This window comes from Agelaius tricolor, unplaced genomic scaffold (assembly GCF_023055355.1).
Source record: "Agelaius tricolor isolate 1412-34295 unplaced genomic scaffold, bAgeTri1.0.p SCAF_15, whole genome shotgun sequence".
Classification (NCBI taxonomy): domain Eukaryota; kingdom Metazoa; phylum Chordata; class Aves; order Passeriformes; family Icteridae; genus Agelaius; species Agelaius tricolor.
This window is the reverse complement of record NW_027269275.1, coordinates 9,619,316-9,637,921: the sequence shown is the minus strand read 5'-3', so window position 1 is coordinate 9,637,921 and position 18,606 is coordinate 9,619,316. Positions and strand designations below refer to the sequence as shown.

General features: G+C 42.0%; 1 protein-coding gene across 1 annotated transcript in view; it reads right to left on the bottom strand.

Moving 5' to 3' along the window:
• Positions 1 to 2,314, bottom strand: part of NKD1 (NKD inhibitor of WNT signaling pathway 1) — a 106,065-nt gene extending 103,751 nt beyond the window's left edge. The window contains exons 1-3 of the mRNA XM_071440380.1: positions 1,796 to 2,314; positions 1,623 to 1,655; positions 1,167 to 1,324 (exon numbers count right to left, since the gene is read on the bottom strand). Of these exons, the coding sequence (XP_071296481.1) occupies positions 1,167 to 1,324; positions 1,623 to 1,655; positions 1,796 to 1,820 (216 nt within the window). The 5' untranslated portion in view covers positions 1,821 to 2,314. The remainder of the gene's footprint in view (positions 1 to 1,166; positions 1,325 to 1,622; positions 1,656 to 1,795) is intronic.
• Positions 2,315 to 18,606: the final 16,292 nt, after the last annotated feature.

Below are 18,606 nucleotides of genomic sequence, written 5' to 3'. Positions count from 1 at the left end.
TTGTTTCCTAGTAAAGCACAATAAATATCACTTCAACCAGTCATACCTGCAAGTTGAAGGTGATTATATTCATCAGTTACAACAAAGCAATATCTTACCCCCTTTGTCTTTACTTCTAGTGACTCTCACACAATTTATGCTCCTCAAAATACAATACTGGTGGAATATGAAATGTCCTCATTAGCTTTTCCCATACTACACATCTTCTCCTCACTTACACATCCCACCTAAAATGAAGCATTCTTGACTTGCAAGTGAATTTTCCTGAGGCACAAGAAGTCCAGGCTTCTGACAATACAACTGGTAGCTGACAAAGCAAAGAGCCTGCAGGAGGTTTGGTGGCCCTGGCTCTGCTTGTGCTTTCAAAGCCACACTGCTTGCTGGGAAGCACAGATTCCAATCTCCCCATCTCTCAGGTTACCTTTCCAGTGATGAAACTTTCAGGGCTTGATCCAAAGTCAATGGGAGTCTTTCAGTAAACATCAATAAGCTCTGGATCACACCCTGAAACACTATGAGGACCATATCTAAGTAATGTTAAGTCTGTTTACCTCCCATCATGCCTCTTTGTTTAAAGAGACAACATTAAAAATAAATAAAAGAAAACGGCAACTGAAACGTTTCCTCCAGCCCAGCTTTACATGGAGGATTAAAGGGGTTGAAAGTGACCAGTGAAACAGCCAGGACAAGCAACTGGCACAGTAACTCTGGTGGACAAAGTCAGCCTCACGTTATTAGCAAAGAGCAAATAAATAACAGTAACTCTTCGGGGACTTCTCCTTGACTGCCAAAATGTCACAGGCAAACTTGTGCACTAATCAGGGCTCACAATCTATCGCACTGGCTGGGTGCTGGGCTTTCCCCAGAGATTGTTTGTTCCTGTTTGTGAAAGGTTTTGTTCTAATCGTACTGCCCAGACACCAGCAGTCAGGTTCCCTTACTCCCCTGGCTTTTGTACCCTCACCAAGTTTGCTCTGCAGCTTCTAACTTCATCAAAGGACTGAAGGAAACCACCCACGGGGCAGCGCCTCGGAGCAACATTAGGGCAAAGAAAACCTTCCTTTGCACAACCGCCCCTTGGGAGGGAAAGAGGGATGTAGAAAGAGCTTTTGCCTTTCAGTATTTCAAAGGGAAGGGGCGGGGGGGCAGCGAGGAAGCTGACATACCCTGGCGCTGGAGAGCCTGCACACGGCGCGGTGCTGGCAGCCGTGCTGGAGTCCCGAGCTGCTGCCGCCGCTGCTGCTGCCCCCGGAGTATTTCTGCTTCACCATCCAGTCCTCCAGCCCTCTGCGAGCCAGAGAGGCGTTCACCGCAAAACTATCACCTAGAAAAGAGGAGACAATGCCGCCGCTGAGCCGCCCGCAGAGCCCGCCCGACCCCCGCGGCCATCCCCGCGCCGGGGCTGGGGCTGGAGCCGGGGCTGGCACCGGGGCTGGAGCCGGGACCGGGGCTGGAGCCGGGACCGGGGCTGGAGTCGGGACTGACACCGGGGCTGGGAGCGGGGCGGCCGCGCAGAGAGCAAAGCGCGGCGGAAAGTTGAGGGGAGAGGGCAGGGGGCCGGGGGCAGCGGCCGGACCGGGGGAAGGCGTTCAAAGTTACTAACAGCGAGGAGCCATCCCTACCTTCTGGACTTTCTCTGGGTTTACAAACGGCAGCTAGGCAGATCCGGAGGAAAGTGTGTGAGGGAAATAATAAAGGAAGATCATTAGACACCAGAATAAAATCACAGCAACAAACCGAGTAAAATCCGAATAAAGGGAAGGGGCTAAGGAAGTAGCAAGTGAAAGGAACTAACCATGTTTCGAATGAAGTTTCCCCATCTCTCTGCATTGATCTGCAATTACGATTCATTTGACTGTTTTCAGTAGGGTCAGGTTCGCTTGTTGTTATTTTTTGTAGATATATAAAATCCCAGCGTGTTTAGAAATCCATGTGCTCCGCTTCTCCCTGCTAACACACAAGCGAGCTCAAATCTCAGCTCCTCTCCTGCAGCACGGTCCGGCGTCCCCCTCTCCGCTCCAGCCTTCCTCCTCTCTCCTCTCTTTCCCAAAGACAGAGGCGGTTACAAAAGACCTTACTTCACCCACCGGGGAACATGATTGACACCTCATTGAGATTAGACCACTTGCAGGCAGCCTCCGCCTTCCCATTGGGCCGCGGCGGCAGATGAAAGGGGCGAGTGAGCCTTTTGGAGGCTCAAAAAGGAAAAAGGGAAAAAAAAAAAAAAAAAAAGAAGAAGAAGAAGAAGAAAAAAGAAAAAGGAGCAGCCGGAGCGCGTTTCACTTCCAGCCAGGCACGGGCGGCGGGGCCGGCCCCGCTCCGCGCAGCCCCGGGGGCGCCGGGCGGACAAGGCGCCCGCTGCCCCCCGGCCCGGCCCGGCTCGGCCCGGCCCGGCCCCGCCGCCGCCAGCGCCGCCCTCCGCAGCCGCCGGAGCCCCGCGGGCCGCGCCCCCGAGCAGCAGCCGCGGCCCCGCACGGGCCGGCCCCGGGCTCCGCCGCGGGCCGCGCCGCCGCCCTCGGGGCTGCCGCCGCTCCGGGCACCCCGCACGCCGCCTCCGGCAGCCCTGTCTGCACCCGGGCGCGCTGCTGAGCCCCTCCGGTCCCCACTGCGCGGGATCTGGATCGCGGAGGAAGCCAGCGCGTCTGGAAAAGCAGTTGTTCTGCTGACTTAGTCGTGCAAATTGTTTTTCACGGGCATCCCTTCGCACACAAGTGGTCCTAATGAAGTCACTGTTAATGCCAAAATGCAGTTCTCAGGGTCAGGTCCGGAACCCTTTCTCAGTGATTCAAAATGTTGGCAGCAGGAGGACAAAGTCTCTCTCAGCTTTTTTTCATTATTGGTTAAGTAGATGAGATTTACAAAGAATCTCCCCTACTTCTACAAATTATGAATGGTGTATTTTTTACATAGAGCATAAACTAAAAGGAAACTTGCTGTTTCATAAAGATAGTTCTCACAGTCATTAAAAATTTGCTTTCTTCTTTTGGCCGGTCATTATATTTCTGTTTATGAAAATCACATCTCCCTGGAGATCCTTGTAGTTCAACTAGGAGAGATAAAAGGGAGTACGTAGTAGATTCAGAACAAGAAAAAATGAAGACTTCTGAGAATTTCACTCAAGAAACTACTAGTCAAACTATGTAGGGTTTGACCCAGATGGGCCTGGTCCAAAAAACTTCAAGGCCACATCTGTGCTTTCAAATCCATATGTTTCAAGCACAGGGAGGAAGGAGTTAGACTTGGGAGCTCATCTGAAAAAAAGATTCAAAGCATATGTAGTAACACTTCTGCAGGGAATTGGGACCGGGAGAAGAGGGTCAGGCTTGGAGCTCATTTTTAGAAGGAATTCCAAAGCACATGGATGTGGTGAAGGTCTGGTATGAAACAACTGCACAGCACAGCCAATGCAATGCCATTAAATGAACCGTTTCAACCCAAATTGTTCTTTGGATGATTGCAAAGTCATTTCTCACATTATTCCAACTATTTATCTGTCTAGCAAAGAAAGCCCTTGCATTGTGAAATGCAGCCGTTGCAACAGCATCAATTGCTTGTCAAATAGCTAATAACATGCATCTTTTGTGAATTTCTTTTTTATGTATTTTAATAATTTGTTTGGACCATTTTTTATATTGCGTATTTAGGTGACATATTTGTTCCTTTGAAGATTGTCTCTTGTTTTGGGGAGGTCAAAGAGGGGAAGAAAATTATTTTGATAAGGCCGGTTCATTGGGGCATGAGCTTCACTTCGACTGGGAAAACTTGTAAAAATTTTCTGATCCATATGAAGAAATTCTAAATCCTAATACCTCAGGTTCGCATAAACACAAGTACCCTTTAAAACTTCATCAGCAAATATTTTATTTGGAATATCACTTATCTTCACTGTTCATGAGAAATAGAGAACAGCTTAGTATAAGTGACCCCAAATGGGATCGGCCTATCCATTCATTTTGTGAGATGGTGCTCACATTCAGCTCTTGGGAATAAAACAAGGCCTTAGAAATGTCTCAAGTTCAGCAGGTCTGAACTTGAAGTCTGAAGTGGGCAGAGGAAGAAGCCCTGGCTTTCTTTCACAGCAGATTACAGAGGTCCACTTGTGTCGAGGAACTTGCGTTCAGAACACAGCCACTCTTGTGCACAACTTCCTTCGCATACGCAACATTTGTTAGAGTTCAGAGCAAGCCCTTTCTCATTACAGTCGATGACATACCCTGCAGAACCAACACAGGAGAGCAAATCTGACAAAAGAATCACAAATGTCAGTAACTGACTCCATGTGCAATGGATTCACGACTTGCTTGGGCACAGGAGTAACACAATAACAAGCTGGTGACATTACTCTGGGTATGAATCACAACTGCAACTAATTCTTCCTCCACCTGGGAGAAAGTTTTAGCTACTCTCAAAGTGACAAATCTTGTGATTCTTAGCATGGTTTTGCTCAGACATCAAATTCTGGTTGATTTCAGGAGAATTTATCATGGTATAACAACTAAACAGGAACCTCAAGATTTGACTCAGTATATAATGATCCTCAAACTACAGGGACCTCAAGGCATACAAAGATTTTTGGTTTTGCTTCCATGGGGCCAGAAGTGTGTTAAGTAGTGACGTCTTGTAAAATATGAGAGTCAAGTACACCATTCACAGAACAGTACTAATGATTAAAGGATCTCCAACCCAGTGACCTCAGTGGAATTCTTAAAGTTTGAAAGCTATGAGATAGAGTATTATTCATTGCCCTTTCATTAGGGCTGACTACACTCCACTTCTCCAGAAGATGGAAAACCCTTTTGAACCTCGCTATACTATAAAGCAGTTGATGATGTGAAATGCTTCTTAGCTAAGGAGCAAGTGAATAAGACCATTCTAGGAATTCATTCTCAATATTCAATAGCATAGCAAAATTAATGACAATAGTTGCAATAGCAAGACTTACCTGATAGATGAAAGCACCACACTGATTTTCCTGTCTGGGTAGTGGTAAGATACTGCTTTCCAGTTCTGCTTTATCTCCTTCCTTTTCTTGCGCTCTCCTGCCATGTTCCCTCCAGCTGGAGATGAAAGAAGGCTGGTATTGGCCTCCCACAGTCTCAGGTGGGTGCTCTTCTCTTCCACCTGAAGTGGCATGCTGGTCATGCTACACTACCTCCAGAATAAGTGAGGGTTGATATGTGTTTTTTAAAGTTGAAAAGCCCCGTGTAATTCTTAAAAAAAACCCCAAAACCAAAGGCACACAGAAGCAGTAAAGTGCAAACTGTGTGGTTCCTCCTCTACATTAAACAATCTAAATCCATATTGAACAGAAGTGTTTTAAGAAAATGTTGCTTAGTTGTGAAGGAAAAACATATATGTGCTCTCAGCAGTATTGACAGGGACAATGGATCATAGGTAAGCTCCTAATATTTCCAGGATCCAGCTGATACAGAATTTTTAACCTCATCACTCTCAGAATCACAGATGGTCAAAACCACACTCAGCCCCCATTTCAACCACATTCCAACCAAACCCCTTTTACTCCATCAACAAAGAATTGCCCACAGCAATGATACCTCTCCAACAGTTGCCTCAATCACTACCCTGCTGATGCATTTAGGGCCACAAACCGTTTTATGAACATTTAAATTTTGGTTTGGTGACCACGTGAGTGCTTTGACTGCTCATTCCCAACACATAAATGAGATGCCTGTCACAAGACACTGTTTTAGCTTTTGGGCCTTTGTCCTTGTACCTCTGGTCTTGGCAGTTTTTTCATTACTTTTGCCTTAGGCATTTTTGCAATCAGGCATGTTAGCACCTCCTGGCTTTAGCAACTTTGCAGCCTTAGCTTATTGCCTCAAAGCTTTGGCATGAGTCTGCACTGTGGCATCCTTTCAACTCCAAACATACTTGCTTCACAGGTTTTCCTCGGGTTTTTCTTGGATGTCAGCAACTGCCCTGACCCTAGAGGGGGAAGAAAGACTGATCAGCAAGTTCAAACAGTGTCTGTGCAGCAGAAAGATGTCTATCACAAATGAGCACATTCACTACATCACCTGCCAAATATTGCACATGCTCAGGTACCATGAGAAATTTTTCCAGGCCTTCTTCAAGATTACTCCTATAAATCTTCTGAGAACCTGTGAAGATTGGAGAAAACCCTGGCAAACTTTGTAGTCCCAGACTGTAAGACCACTGTGTCTCCATACTCCAGTGGATATACTTTCCATGATCAAAGTAATTTTTCTTTCACTTCTCTTCAGAGCCAAGAAAACCCATCAGATAGAGATGGATATTGAGTTTAAGGGCTGGTAGTTCAGGGTGACAAGTGCTGATTTGGTAGATGAGCTGTTTTCCACAACCACCAGTAGACCCAGTTGTCCTTTGTACTGCCTCCACTAAAATACTCCTTTTCAGGTGGTATCACCTCTTCTTTCCATTGTATTCAGGAAAATGAGTCTTAGAAGTCCTAAAACAGAAGAATCCATGCCAGGTTAATCTTTGTTTGCTCCATCTATTACTCTGAAAGTCCTCATCAGCAACTGCCTTCAGTGAAGGCCTGAGTTTAGAAGTGCTTTGATTTGTGAATTCCTAATTGTCACCTGTTATGTCCTGCAAGTTCTCTCTCAAAGACCTTCGCATAGCTAACTCAGTATTCCAGATTTCAGCTCACCAGAAAAGTGGAAGGGTGAAAAAGTCAGTTGATGCTGCCTAAAACTAGTGAGACTCCTTCTACCATGTATCTCTCTATAGCTGAGGAAGCTGGGCCAGGGCTTTCTCAGCAATTTAGAAGCAATTGGCTTTTTCAGTATATTTTAGCAGATGTTGGACCTAGAATCTGTTTTCTTGGAATCTGATTGCAGATTCTCCAGAAGAAATTCAAAGATCATACAAAATTAGCACAAATTTTTCTGTCATTGATTTCCCAAGGAAAACGCTGTTCCTATCCAAATAAAATGAACTTGCAGTTTATTTACTAATCAAAAACTATGGATGTCCTCCACAGAAGGGAATCCTTGAGATATTTTTAAGTGTGATTTTTCTGAGTTTTCATTTTCCAGTGGATATTTTGGTGAGATGAAATTTGCTAACAATTGTAACAATATGCAGAGAAAGAGGGAAAAAAAACTTTTTTCCACATCATGTATAGTATACTACACATAAAAAGAAAAAAAAGCAAAGTAGAAAGTACTGCCATGACTTCAATAATCAGAATCTTTCCTTTAGCATCTAAGAAATGACAAGTAAGAAAGTTTTAATATAGGAGAGGATTTTTATTTGCATTTCTTAACAATAAGGGTGGTTTATACTCCACCTGGTGTCTTTTCTCACATCATCTTTTATGGGCTTCTCTCAGTGACAAGTACCTTTGTACAAAGGTTTCCTTCCCCCCTCTCCCCCTTCTCTGGTTCTAACTCTCTAGCAGGCTTCAGCATACAAACACAATGGGAGCATTGAAAAGAAGACAGTGGGACACCTCCTTTGATCTTGTGTTCTAATAACTTGTGTATGTTTGTGTCCAAAAACAATGTTCCAAGGCTGTGAGGACTGCTGCCGCCGAAAAGAATACTCATCACAGGGGCGGTGGAATAGTTAAACTGTATTCAGGAGAGTAAAGTACTGGCCAATAATGTAAACAACAGACTGTAAACTGCACTAAAATGCTTTGATGACTGAAGAGAGCCCCACTCCACAGCTGACAACACAGACATCATAGGTCTGTTCAAAGCATGGCCCCGAGGGTCACCATTAAATCATACAATTCCCTATTACTTTTCATATCCATTCTGGAGGATACTCACTGCACATGGACAAAAGAAACATGTCTTGCATTAAAGCAAATGGCTACTGTCAGATAAGCCAGCTGAGCTCCTCCACTCTGCTGCTACTTGCTCAATGTTGTTGGGGTTTTTTAAACTGTAAGAAGCTGGATTTCTGTTTTCATTTTTCATTTTGTAACTCACTGGTGCTTTTCTTTCGGAAAAAAGGAAAAATTATTGCTGGGAAAACAATTGGCATGGGAACAAAGTAGGACCAGTCAGACCTTACACACAAAGCACACTGCTTGTGTAGAAGTCACTTCTGACAAAGTGGCAACCCACAGCAAGGGGTGGAGGAAGGAGAAAGTTGCTTGATCACTGTCTCATTATTTACAACTATGGGGTGGTAAAGTCTTATACTGTCACATGTTAACAAATCCATGACCTTTGGGAAGAAAATGTAAGAATGAGGATCTGCACCTATATTTTGTATTTAGGTTCCCTCTCTGGAGTATTTTCAGCATATTTGAAACTACATTGACAGTCACCCAGGCCTGATTTCCAATATGATAGCATTTGCAAAACTCTCATGAAACGTGAAAGGCTTGAATTCAATGTATGCTGGTTCAGCACAGCACTTCTATGTTAGTTTTGCTGGTTTTTTTTAAAATAAACATAAAGTTTATTGAAGTTCTGTTGCTATAGTAAACAGGGTTGGTGCTGTGCTTACAAGTAAGTAAGTGTAAGAAGTGTTAACTTAATAAATATCTGAAAAGGATGAAAAATGTTAATAAAACTACCTTTCAAGCTCTGCATGAATTATAACAATTCCAAAGTGTTTTGGCAAACACTTATAACCATATCGTACTGGGAAAGAAAACTTTACTCTAAAAACTCTGCCTGGACCACCATGTCACTGTACAAATCTGGCTCCAGTAACTTGCCACAAGTATTTTGTCATTTTAAAAGAAACTTGGCTATAAAAGAATGCCTTCTTTTGAACATTAAGATTCAGTAGAATAAGCAATCATAAGCAATCAGGTTTTTTATATGTTGTTTACACGTTGAGAATGATGTATCATGTTCCTACTGTTTTTCCCCACAGGTACCCTGTGCACACCCAGGAGTGGTGTTGGTACAAAGCCTGTGATGCAGCAGGAATACAGAGGCTGACACAGGTGAGGGGCTGAGGCACAGAAACTGCCCTTCTGCATTTCTCTGTGTGTGTTTCTGCTCTGCAGTACCCAGCAGAGCCCAGCAGCCTGTAGCCCACAGACAGTCTTGGGGATGAATTACCCAGAGTACAACACAAAGATCCAAACTGTGAACTGCTGAGCACGGTCCTGGCTCAGTGCTCAGCCTTTGTGCAGCTTACCAAGGCTGTTGAGTCAGAAGCAGACTCATTTCAGGCCCAGACCCAGGGAGATGCAGGCACACAGCAGGAGCACAGAGCGTGTCAGCACTGCCCAGCACAGCACACGCACGCCCCGGGTGACGAGACACGGACAGAACCCTGTGTGCAAGGAATTCCTTGTGAGGAAAACAGAAATCACTAAAGCAGTTCAACTGCATTGAGGCCACCAGCACAGCACACATAGCTTGATCTAAATTGTCCTTGCTGCTTACCTATATTCTCTAAACGTTGCTGTGGAAAACAGCTCTGTTTTCAAAATTTACTTAAGTTTTTTCTTACAAGGTGCATCCAAAGGAGCCACAAAACTGACTCATACAGATAAGACACTACCTTAAATGAACTTAAAATGAAAGTCTTCTTCACTTCTACATGGAAATTTCTGAAGGACTGGCAGATGGACAGATACAAAATGACCAAGTAAACTCTGAACATTTAATTTACATTTCTCAGCTTTTTTTTGCCATTAACAATCAGCGTTACAAGACTCTACCAAACACACTGCACATTGATTTAATTTGTGTTCTCAATACATGGCCTCTGCAACATTTTGTTATGGCATTAATGACATAATTATTGCATTCAGATAGGCTGCATTAGTTTGAATGAAGATAACCCATGGAGATCCACTTTGCTGCTCTGTTCTACTTTCCGTGTCCTTTTACATTGTGCATTTTCAAATACATGACAGAAGCTACAGGAATTCCGGGATTTGCATAAAACTAACAAGCCCTCAATTCTTCTTCTGGCATTCATAATTTTGCCATGGTGGTTTTGAACTAGTGCCAGACCACGTCTAACCAAGGCAGCATTTCTGCCAGCATCCTGCAAAGTCAGGGTGCATCAGAGCAGGCTTTCCCTTTTGCCTCTCTTCTGGCAGCCAAAGGGCAGACAAGTGAAAGAACTCAGGCACATAAACCACACACCTTGTGTTTCCTCACAGCCTCCCTTGTAGAAGGCTCTTGCAGTATCTTAAGAGAACTCCCTTGTAGAAGGCTCTTGCAGTATCTTAAGAGAATCTTTCCCTATAAGACTCCTTCAGTATCATGAGGCAGGTATGGGGCTGTGGCTGGGTCACTGCAGCTAAGACCACATTCACACAATAAGAGAACAGTGTCTTATTTATTAATCCAAATTTAGATTTTAAAAAATACAAATTCCTGAACATATACTAGGTAGAATTTATCTTCCTCTACAGTCAATGTAGAGAAATAGGTGATTCATGTGACCTATTTTATATGTCTCTATGAAGTTGAAATGAATCATCTTCTAAAAGTACCTATTAGGACATGATTTGTCTCACCTTAATATAGGCATTTAAAATAGGTCAGATGAACAGGTTATTCCCCTCCCTTGGCTATAAGGGGAGACCAGGTGACCAGATCAAGTGAAGATATTGTAGATAGCTAAAGTTGAGATGCATTCCACTTTGTGCATATGGAGCAAGATTTTAAGGTTCTTTTTCCTCCTGGTCTCAAAGGGAGAGGTGGCTTTCCTTTTTTTTAAACACAAAAAGAACACTCCTGCTTGCTATGCACTGTAAAACACTCAGGAGATCAGAGGGAACAAAATGCTACTGTGCTGCACAAGGTTCAATTAGGATGTACAAAAGCGTGAGAGATCTCAGATCTGTCACCATACCAAACACAGTCACTGTGTAAGTTACAGGTGTGTTAAGGCCATTCTTGTATGAGTAGTTGTGGGTCTGTGGAATGTTTCAAGGAGTGTTTTCTGTTTCTGCAAGGAGTTAGAATGTCACCACAAAAAGTTTCTTACTGCTCCGGTCCTAGGGCTTGCTGTAATCAGCCCTCTTGTGCAGAAAGATACTGTCCAGAAAAATGCTGGGACCAGATCAGCCATTCCCACCAAGCTCAAGCAGACAAACACATGCAGGAACAGCTATGCAATCTCTGCTCCTCTGGTACTCCTAGCCAACTAAACAGTGGGAGTTCTGTGGCTTACATAGGCTCAAGGAAAGTTTGGGCAAACCAACATAAGGGAAATCCAGTGACAGTTTCTAAATACAGAGAAGTAATTTCAGACTCAAGAATTCCCTGAATGACAAGTTGTGAGAGACTGAGAGATGATTGAGTGGAAGTATCATGATATGTTAACCCTATTATATTCTTCCCCAGGCATCTGCTTTTGGTCACTGTTAGAGACCAGTGCCCTGTTCAGAAATTCTTGATCTACCTACCACAAAAAAATTAAGTGGATCATGAGTGTTTCAGACCAACTGAAGAAGTTCAATTAGTGTAGTCCCCATAGAAGAGAGGAAGAAAATTCTTGCACCGAGTTCAACTAAGCCACTGAGCTGGTCTGGAGGCTCCATACTGATTTCAAGAGACCCATGAGGTACTATTCAGTCTCTTCATGTCTGAGTAACTGTACAATAATATCCACATTATTAAAATAAAATCTTGTTTCATAAGACAGTTTCCTCATATGTTCTGAGTATTTCCTACTGAGAGTGGGAAGGCATTAATAAAACTGGATTTAAAATTCTACAAATCAGCATAAATCTCTATGGAAAAAGAATATACTTCAGCTCTTCCCTGCTGTTGGATTATTGTTGAATACCCTATGGTTCTCCACAAATTCTTTTCTGTAGCACAAACCAGTGAGACGGATAATAGAACTTTTGTTTATAAATTCTATATTCTCTTTACTATAACGCCTAATATTTTAATAGCTCATCTTTCACACAATGGAATCATACTCAGAATTATGGTACCCTGGCAAATAGTTAAGGAGTTTAAATGTATCAGTCTTAAATCAGGCCAAACAGGACTAACAACCTAAAGCTGACATAGGCCCCCCTGGTCATGAACAAAGAGGTTTAGCAGTGTTGGCTCCTGTATTGGTTCCTTGGGTACTGCACTGGTGCTGCTTCTAGCTGATCACAAGGCTCCAAACCCAGCAGTTCAGCCAAGGTTCAGGCCACCTGACTGTGCCTTCATCCAGACCCTCCTCCATCCCTCTGTCAGCAAGGATGGTACTGTTAGACACTGTCAGAAGTTTTACTGAAGTCAAGATGAACAATATCCTCTGCAACATCCACCGTTCTTACAGAAAGGTTTGCTAGGGATTATTTCCCCCCTTCATAATCAATGTAGAGCACTCCCAGTCACCTTTTCTCCTAAGTGGGCTTGGAAGTGGGTTCAGGGTATTTGTTCCATTGCTTTCCCTGGGATCAGGGTGAAGCTGACTGGTCTGTAATCTCAGATTCTCCCTTTTGTTCTCCTTGAAGATATGTGTCACATTTGCTTTGTTTCAGAAAGCCTTTGCCAATAGTGGTGACCTTCCAGTGATAGCTGGGAGTGGCCTTACAGAGGTATCAGCCAGCTCCCCCACGAGTGCATCCCATGGATTGGTACATCCAGCTTCTTGGAGCACCTCCTAACCTGACATTTTTTCACTGAGGGTGAGTCTTTGCTGCTTCAGACTTTCTCACTGGCCCTATGAACCTGGGATAGCTGGAGGCTGGTTTTACCAGGGGAGAAGGAGCTGAGGAGCTCAGTGAGCACCTTGGCCTTCTCTGTGTCCTTTGTCACCAAGCCCCCTCCTCATTCAGCAGCAGACCCACATTTGACCTGTGATACACTTGCAGAACCCCTGTCTGTTGCTCTTCCCAGGCCTTGCCTCATTAGACACCAGCTGGGCTCTGACTTTTCCAGCCCCAACCCCACATTTGCCTGGGATGCTGGAGTTTGCAGTGTGGAACACTGAAGTTTGTGTCTAGAGCCAATCTCAAATTCAATGTACCAGCCTCAAAAGTAAACATGGAATGGTCTTTTATGTACAAACTGGCAGGAGACTGATTTTGCAAGGAGCACAAACTATCCCAGACATCCATAATTTTCACTTCAGCAATTAAAAGAATCCAGATGTGATTCTCTACATTCGTTTAAAGAAAATTAGACAAAAGTAAATGTTACAAGCAAATAAAAGAGTTTCAAACTCCTACAATGGTCCAAGCCTTTGTCATGCTTACAGCTGGAATCAGAGCTGTGCAGAAAGTAGGTTTTCAGCTATGTTGGAAATTCCATAATTTCTTTTTTCATTCTAAATGAGGAAAAAACTATTTATTTTCATATAATTTTTTAAAGTTCTTTTCAGGTTTAAACTGATGGTTCTGATTTTTAGGCTTTTCTTATTACAAAAGAGTTTGTCTTCTTAATTTTAAACAATGGGCTAAAAATCTACTTTACAAGGTCATAATGTTCTATTCCAAAAATATAAAGAACTTCTGTTTCAAGTCTATTCAAATATTCTGCTCCAATATTTTAATGCATAGAGCATTGTCAAAAGTGAAGCATTTATATGGATTGCCATTTTGCAATGAAGAGCAGGTCCACAATAAATTTTCTGACCAGTTCCAATTTGAAATGTGAGAGAATACAGAGACTATGCTTACAAGTTGCTTTGTATCTTCAATGGTATTACTTATCCCTTTCATCTTCTAAGAGCAAGGATGACTCAGAAAAACATGATCAAAAAATTTAGGTCCTAAATATAACAAATATAGTAATTATATATTTTTAATCTTATTTTAAAGGTTTAAGATATCATCCGAAAAAAAAAAATTTCCAATTCTGATTAATGTGACTCTTTATTGACCTGGGTTCATCTTCCCAGGGATTTTAGTGAGGAAGGTACACTTTCATTTCAGAAATTCAGTGTCTCTATTTCAGTTTTGCTGTAAAGGAAGAACATTTATTTCTGTCAGTTTCCTTTACAGCCATACTGCAGGGTGCCTCTGATTATGCTAAACATTTGGGCCAGTTAAAGCCAGTTAGCTTTATTTTATGTGTTTTTATACTGCAGATTTTTACATTTCCTTTGTTAGGACACCAGGGCTTTTTTCACCACATGAGATGCAAAAATTAATAATACTTTGTTTTGCTAATCCTGAGTTAACAGTCAGAACATACAGCATCCAGCCTGACCCTGAACAAGAACTCGGGGCCCGTCAGATATTCCAAATAGTACAGACATAATCCTATTAAAAAGATAAAATAATATAAGAGAAAACAAAGCAAAAAGAATCTTAAGTATGTATATTCCTCTTTAGGCTTCACAACTGAGCAGTCCCTCTGAAGCCATCACATTTCATTACAGTGGAGCTTTCTGGTCCAGCCCTGTGCATAGAAAAGGCAGCTGCATATCCTTGAGTTCTTTCCAGCCTGCATTCGGCACAGATTTTGAGTATAGGATGAGCATCTGACCTTTAAAAAAATCTTAAATTCAGAATATATAAAACAGGCTGCTTAGCCATTCTTCTTATTTCTAAAGGAGATTAAATGCAGTTGAAGAAACTACACTGCATTCAGAAACTGGACCCTTTGGAAGAAAGGGTGACATTTTCTCAGAAAGAAAAAGTCCACAGACTAGGACTTTTCAACTGTTTCAGTATAAAAGAGCCAAATATAAAGAACAGGAAACCATTCTGTACTTTCAGAATAATGTGAAAAAGACAACCCAAGAGAGCTTTAATACCTGAAATGCTCTTAAATCCTAAAGAAAGACTTTTTGTAATACTATATCAAAAGGGGAAAGGGAAATAGCCCAACACAGTGCTTTCCTTTTTTCAGCATGATATGGATGTGGAAAGTATGTTAATTCCCATATTCTCAAAGGAAAACAAATAGCATAAACTGACAGACAGGAGAAGGAAGAGAGCAGTATGTTTAAAATAATAGAGAAACCCACCACTCATTTAAGCTGTTAGCTCTGGGAAGGCTCAGGCTGTGTGTCCAATCATAGGACCTACAGTTTATGTCAAGGCTTGTTTCAGATGCATTCTGCACCAACTCCACCAAACACAAACACAATTAGAGCATTCAGCATCAGACAGTAGGAGATCCCCTTTGATGTTGGGATAAAATGAGGATATGCATGGTTTTGTCCAAAATGACAACCATCCCAGGTTTACTAATGGGTATCTAATAGAAAAAGAGAACTTTATGATGCTCATTAATTACCAAACTGTCATGTGCTTCTGGCAGAAAGAAAGTAATCCTCTTCTCCAGATTAGACAGCCACCACAAAGGACTTCAAAGAACTTTCAGTCCCCTCCCCTGAGAGCTGCCTTGCATAAACCTCACAGCACTAACCGTGCAAATTAAAAGAAGGGAGCAGTTGACAAACCCTTCCTGATACATGCGCAGTCTATTGCTGTTGGCAGTTCAGACACGAGCCCTTATTCTGCTGGCAGATGTGCACATTCCCTGTACAGCAAACGTGCTCTAAAATTCACACAAAACTTTACAAATTATCAGTAAACAATGCTCTCCATTCTTGCTTTCAAACCCGGAGATATTTGTGCTGAAGTTCCTTTGGCGGCAATAAAAATTCTTTTTTAAGGACATGAAAATGTAGAAGAAATACAGCTGAAAGTCTAGTTCTCAGAAATTTTCCTCAGATGCTGTTCTTAATAAGGAGCAGCTAAAATATGCCTTTTTCTGGCAATTTGCCACAATGGGTATAAAGCACTACAGAAATCATCCAATATGAGAATGGATGTGTGAGGGAGCATGAAGCACTTACAGTGATTCTCCTAGTTTAAATGGTCAGACATTTATGGAGTTGGAGATTTTGCCTTCAGCACAAATTCCTTCCCTTGCTCTTACATTTCTATAAACTCTTTCCATGTAGCTTTTTCTTTTTTCCAGAGACTGAACTACAGACTTCAAAGTAGGCAGAACATTTCACATATTTATGATTGTCACCCAAATACATGTATTTATGGTTGTTTTCACAAAGGTCTGAAACAGTGATAAAGTCTGAATTGTCTCTCAGGAGGAGTGAGGGGACAAGTACTTGTGATGTTTGGATGGATTCCAGATGACAGGATTGTGTTCCCCAACATATTTGCCTTTCGTTTTCCTTATTTACTCATGGAGATTCTATTCACTTTACTGACAAGGTGAAAGACAATGAGCTCCATTATGATTGGGAATTTGAATATCCTTATTCAAATCATCCCAAGCAGCATTTGGTTAAAGCTGTGTGCCTTGGTCTTGCTGGACAGATCAAATATTTAAAAGGTGCCCCACAAATTTTATTTTAAAAATTTATTTTAAATTTTAATTCAAATAAGGTCTCTCTCCAACCAATTTGACAGACATTTCATAACAATGATTTCCAAAAGCATACTGCTACCCAAAATAGGAGTGGCTTTATGTTTATTAAGAACATAGAAGTCCAGGGGAAGTAGTGCTGAGTGAGAAACAGTACTGAAATAAATAATCATGGGGACCATCAAAAACTGTTCCTTTGTTCATACCACTTTTCAAACAGCACTTCTTTGGTACATTCTGGTGAGCCTATTCCAAACCCTAAACACTTTGAAAGATTCCCTCCTTCCCAAGTAATGTGTGTGCTACTTCTCAGTTTGATTTTTAAATAGCAACAACATGCCCAGGAGAAAATAGGTTTAATTTTCCTTTTTTTTTTTTTTTATAAATGAGTGATTTAAATCCTTGAAAGCTCTAGGGTTGCATCAGAAACATGATGTATGCTGAACATGACCAACCTAGGTCACAGCTACATATGTAAAATATTAAATGAGGCTGGCTGACATTTGTTATTCAACCTTCTTAGTGAAAAAAATCATCTTTCAGAGAGTAAACCCCACGATTATTTCAACCTAAATTAAAATTTCATAGTAGAGAAATGTCAAGAACTTAGAAAATATGAGCACAAAACTGGAGAAAATGGAGTTTTGTCTGAGAATTCTTTTTCTTTTCACCTTCTATTGATTGTCTTGGAGGATCAAAAGCACATTTCCTGTTGTTTCTACAGTTAAACTCTTTATTGTTGTTTTTACTCACTAAACATGTTTTTTCTAGAGTATTCTTTTTCTATACTAGTAACTACTAAGGGCCCCAACATTTCTGAATTACCATGGGCAGAACCTTGACTTTCCTATCAGTTCTCCAAAAAGGGCTCTATTTAGAATGGACCCAGTTATGCATGACAAAATAAAAAATGTAATATTTGAATGTGAGACAGTCTGTGTTTGGTCAGGCACAGAGAAGCTGCCTGGCAGGTGCCAGCTCCAGCTCTCAACCATGGGGACCAGAAGGTGCCCTGCACTGAGGGAAGGACAAGCACTGCTCACACTGAGAAGTCAAATGAAATATGATTTCAACCACTAAAATAGCACCATTGTATTGTGCTCTTGATGCCACTACCTGTTGCTTTCTCTGGTCTGAAATCACCAAAAGTTATTTTAAATGATTAATAAAGACAAACCAAGTATTTGATTAGTTTGCAAGTTAGCTAAAGGTGACCAGAGTTGTAGGTTGAACAGACACAGGATTTTCTTTTCTACCCCTTTTTAGAGGTTATCCACTACAGCTGAAAATCCAGTGCTCATCCTCACTTTGTACTTGCAATTCAGCTGATGCAAAAAAGCAGGACATAATCTTTGACACAGCATCCTCTGTTAAGAACATCCTCCTCCACCTTCTTCCCCAAAGATAGCTAAGAAACTGTAGTTTCTTCAGCACAAATCCAAAACACAGCCCTATACCAGCCTTTCTGAAGAAAATTAACTTTACCCCAGCTGAAACCAGCACAGAAACAGAGAGTGAGGCACTCCCAGCTCAGTGTCACAGGCACCCATTTCTGAGGCAAGTTCTCCCCTGGGAGGTGAACAGAAGTGATGCATTCGTACTCCCTCCCCCGCCAGGCATTCGTCTGGGATTTTTGTCTCAATAAAACCAAAATCACAGTTAATTCCTGAATGGATATATTTCTGGGGACACACCAGCTTCCAGGACATGCCCACAAAAATGGGCTCCTTTTATTGTCTGTTTTCTCTAGTGAATTCCAATGGAGAACTCTTGTTCCAAAATTCCCTGGTTGGTATCAGACAAATAAGTAATTCTCCTGAATATGAGATAAGTTCCATTAGTTTTCCTCTGGTTAAGTGACAGTTGAAAGAAAAGAAGTCCTGGGAAAATTTTGGAATAAGATGATCCTTGCAGGCAGAAGCTGAAGTGGTTTCAATCAAAAATGCAATCACAGAGGAATTTGTACTGAATTTTTGTGTTGCATTTTCAAACATGTGAAAGAAGCAGTGAAAGAACAAATGAAGACAGTGAAAAGAAACCCAAGGCAAACAGACAGCATGATCTGAGAAGAGATAAGAAAAAGAGTTTTAGGGTGGAGGGCTGGATGGACAAAGGCCTGGGTCTGTGAGTGCTATTATTAATCCCAGCTATGCTCAGGGAAACAGGACTCAGTGCATGTTCCTTGTGACCAAAAAGATTTGTCCTAGAGAAACAATTCACTCCATAGCCAACTTCTCCTCCTAACAGAAACAAGCTAAAATTGGCAAGCCCCTTAGGTCAAAAACAGATTAGTGGTGCTAGCAATGAGATCTGAAGTGTAAGCACAGAAATTTCAAGTTGCTGTTCCTGTTCAGCAGAAGTGCAAGCTCTG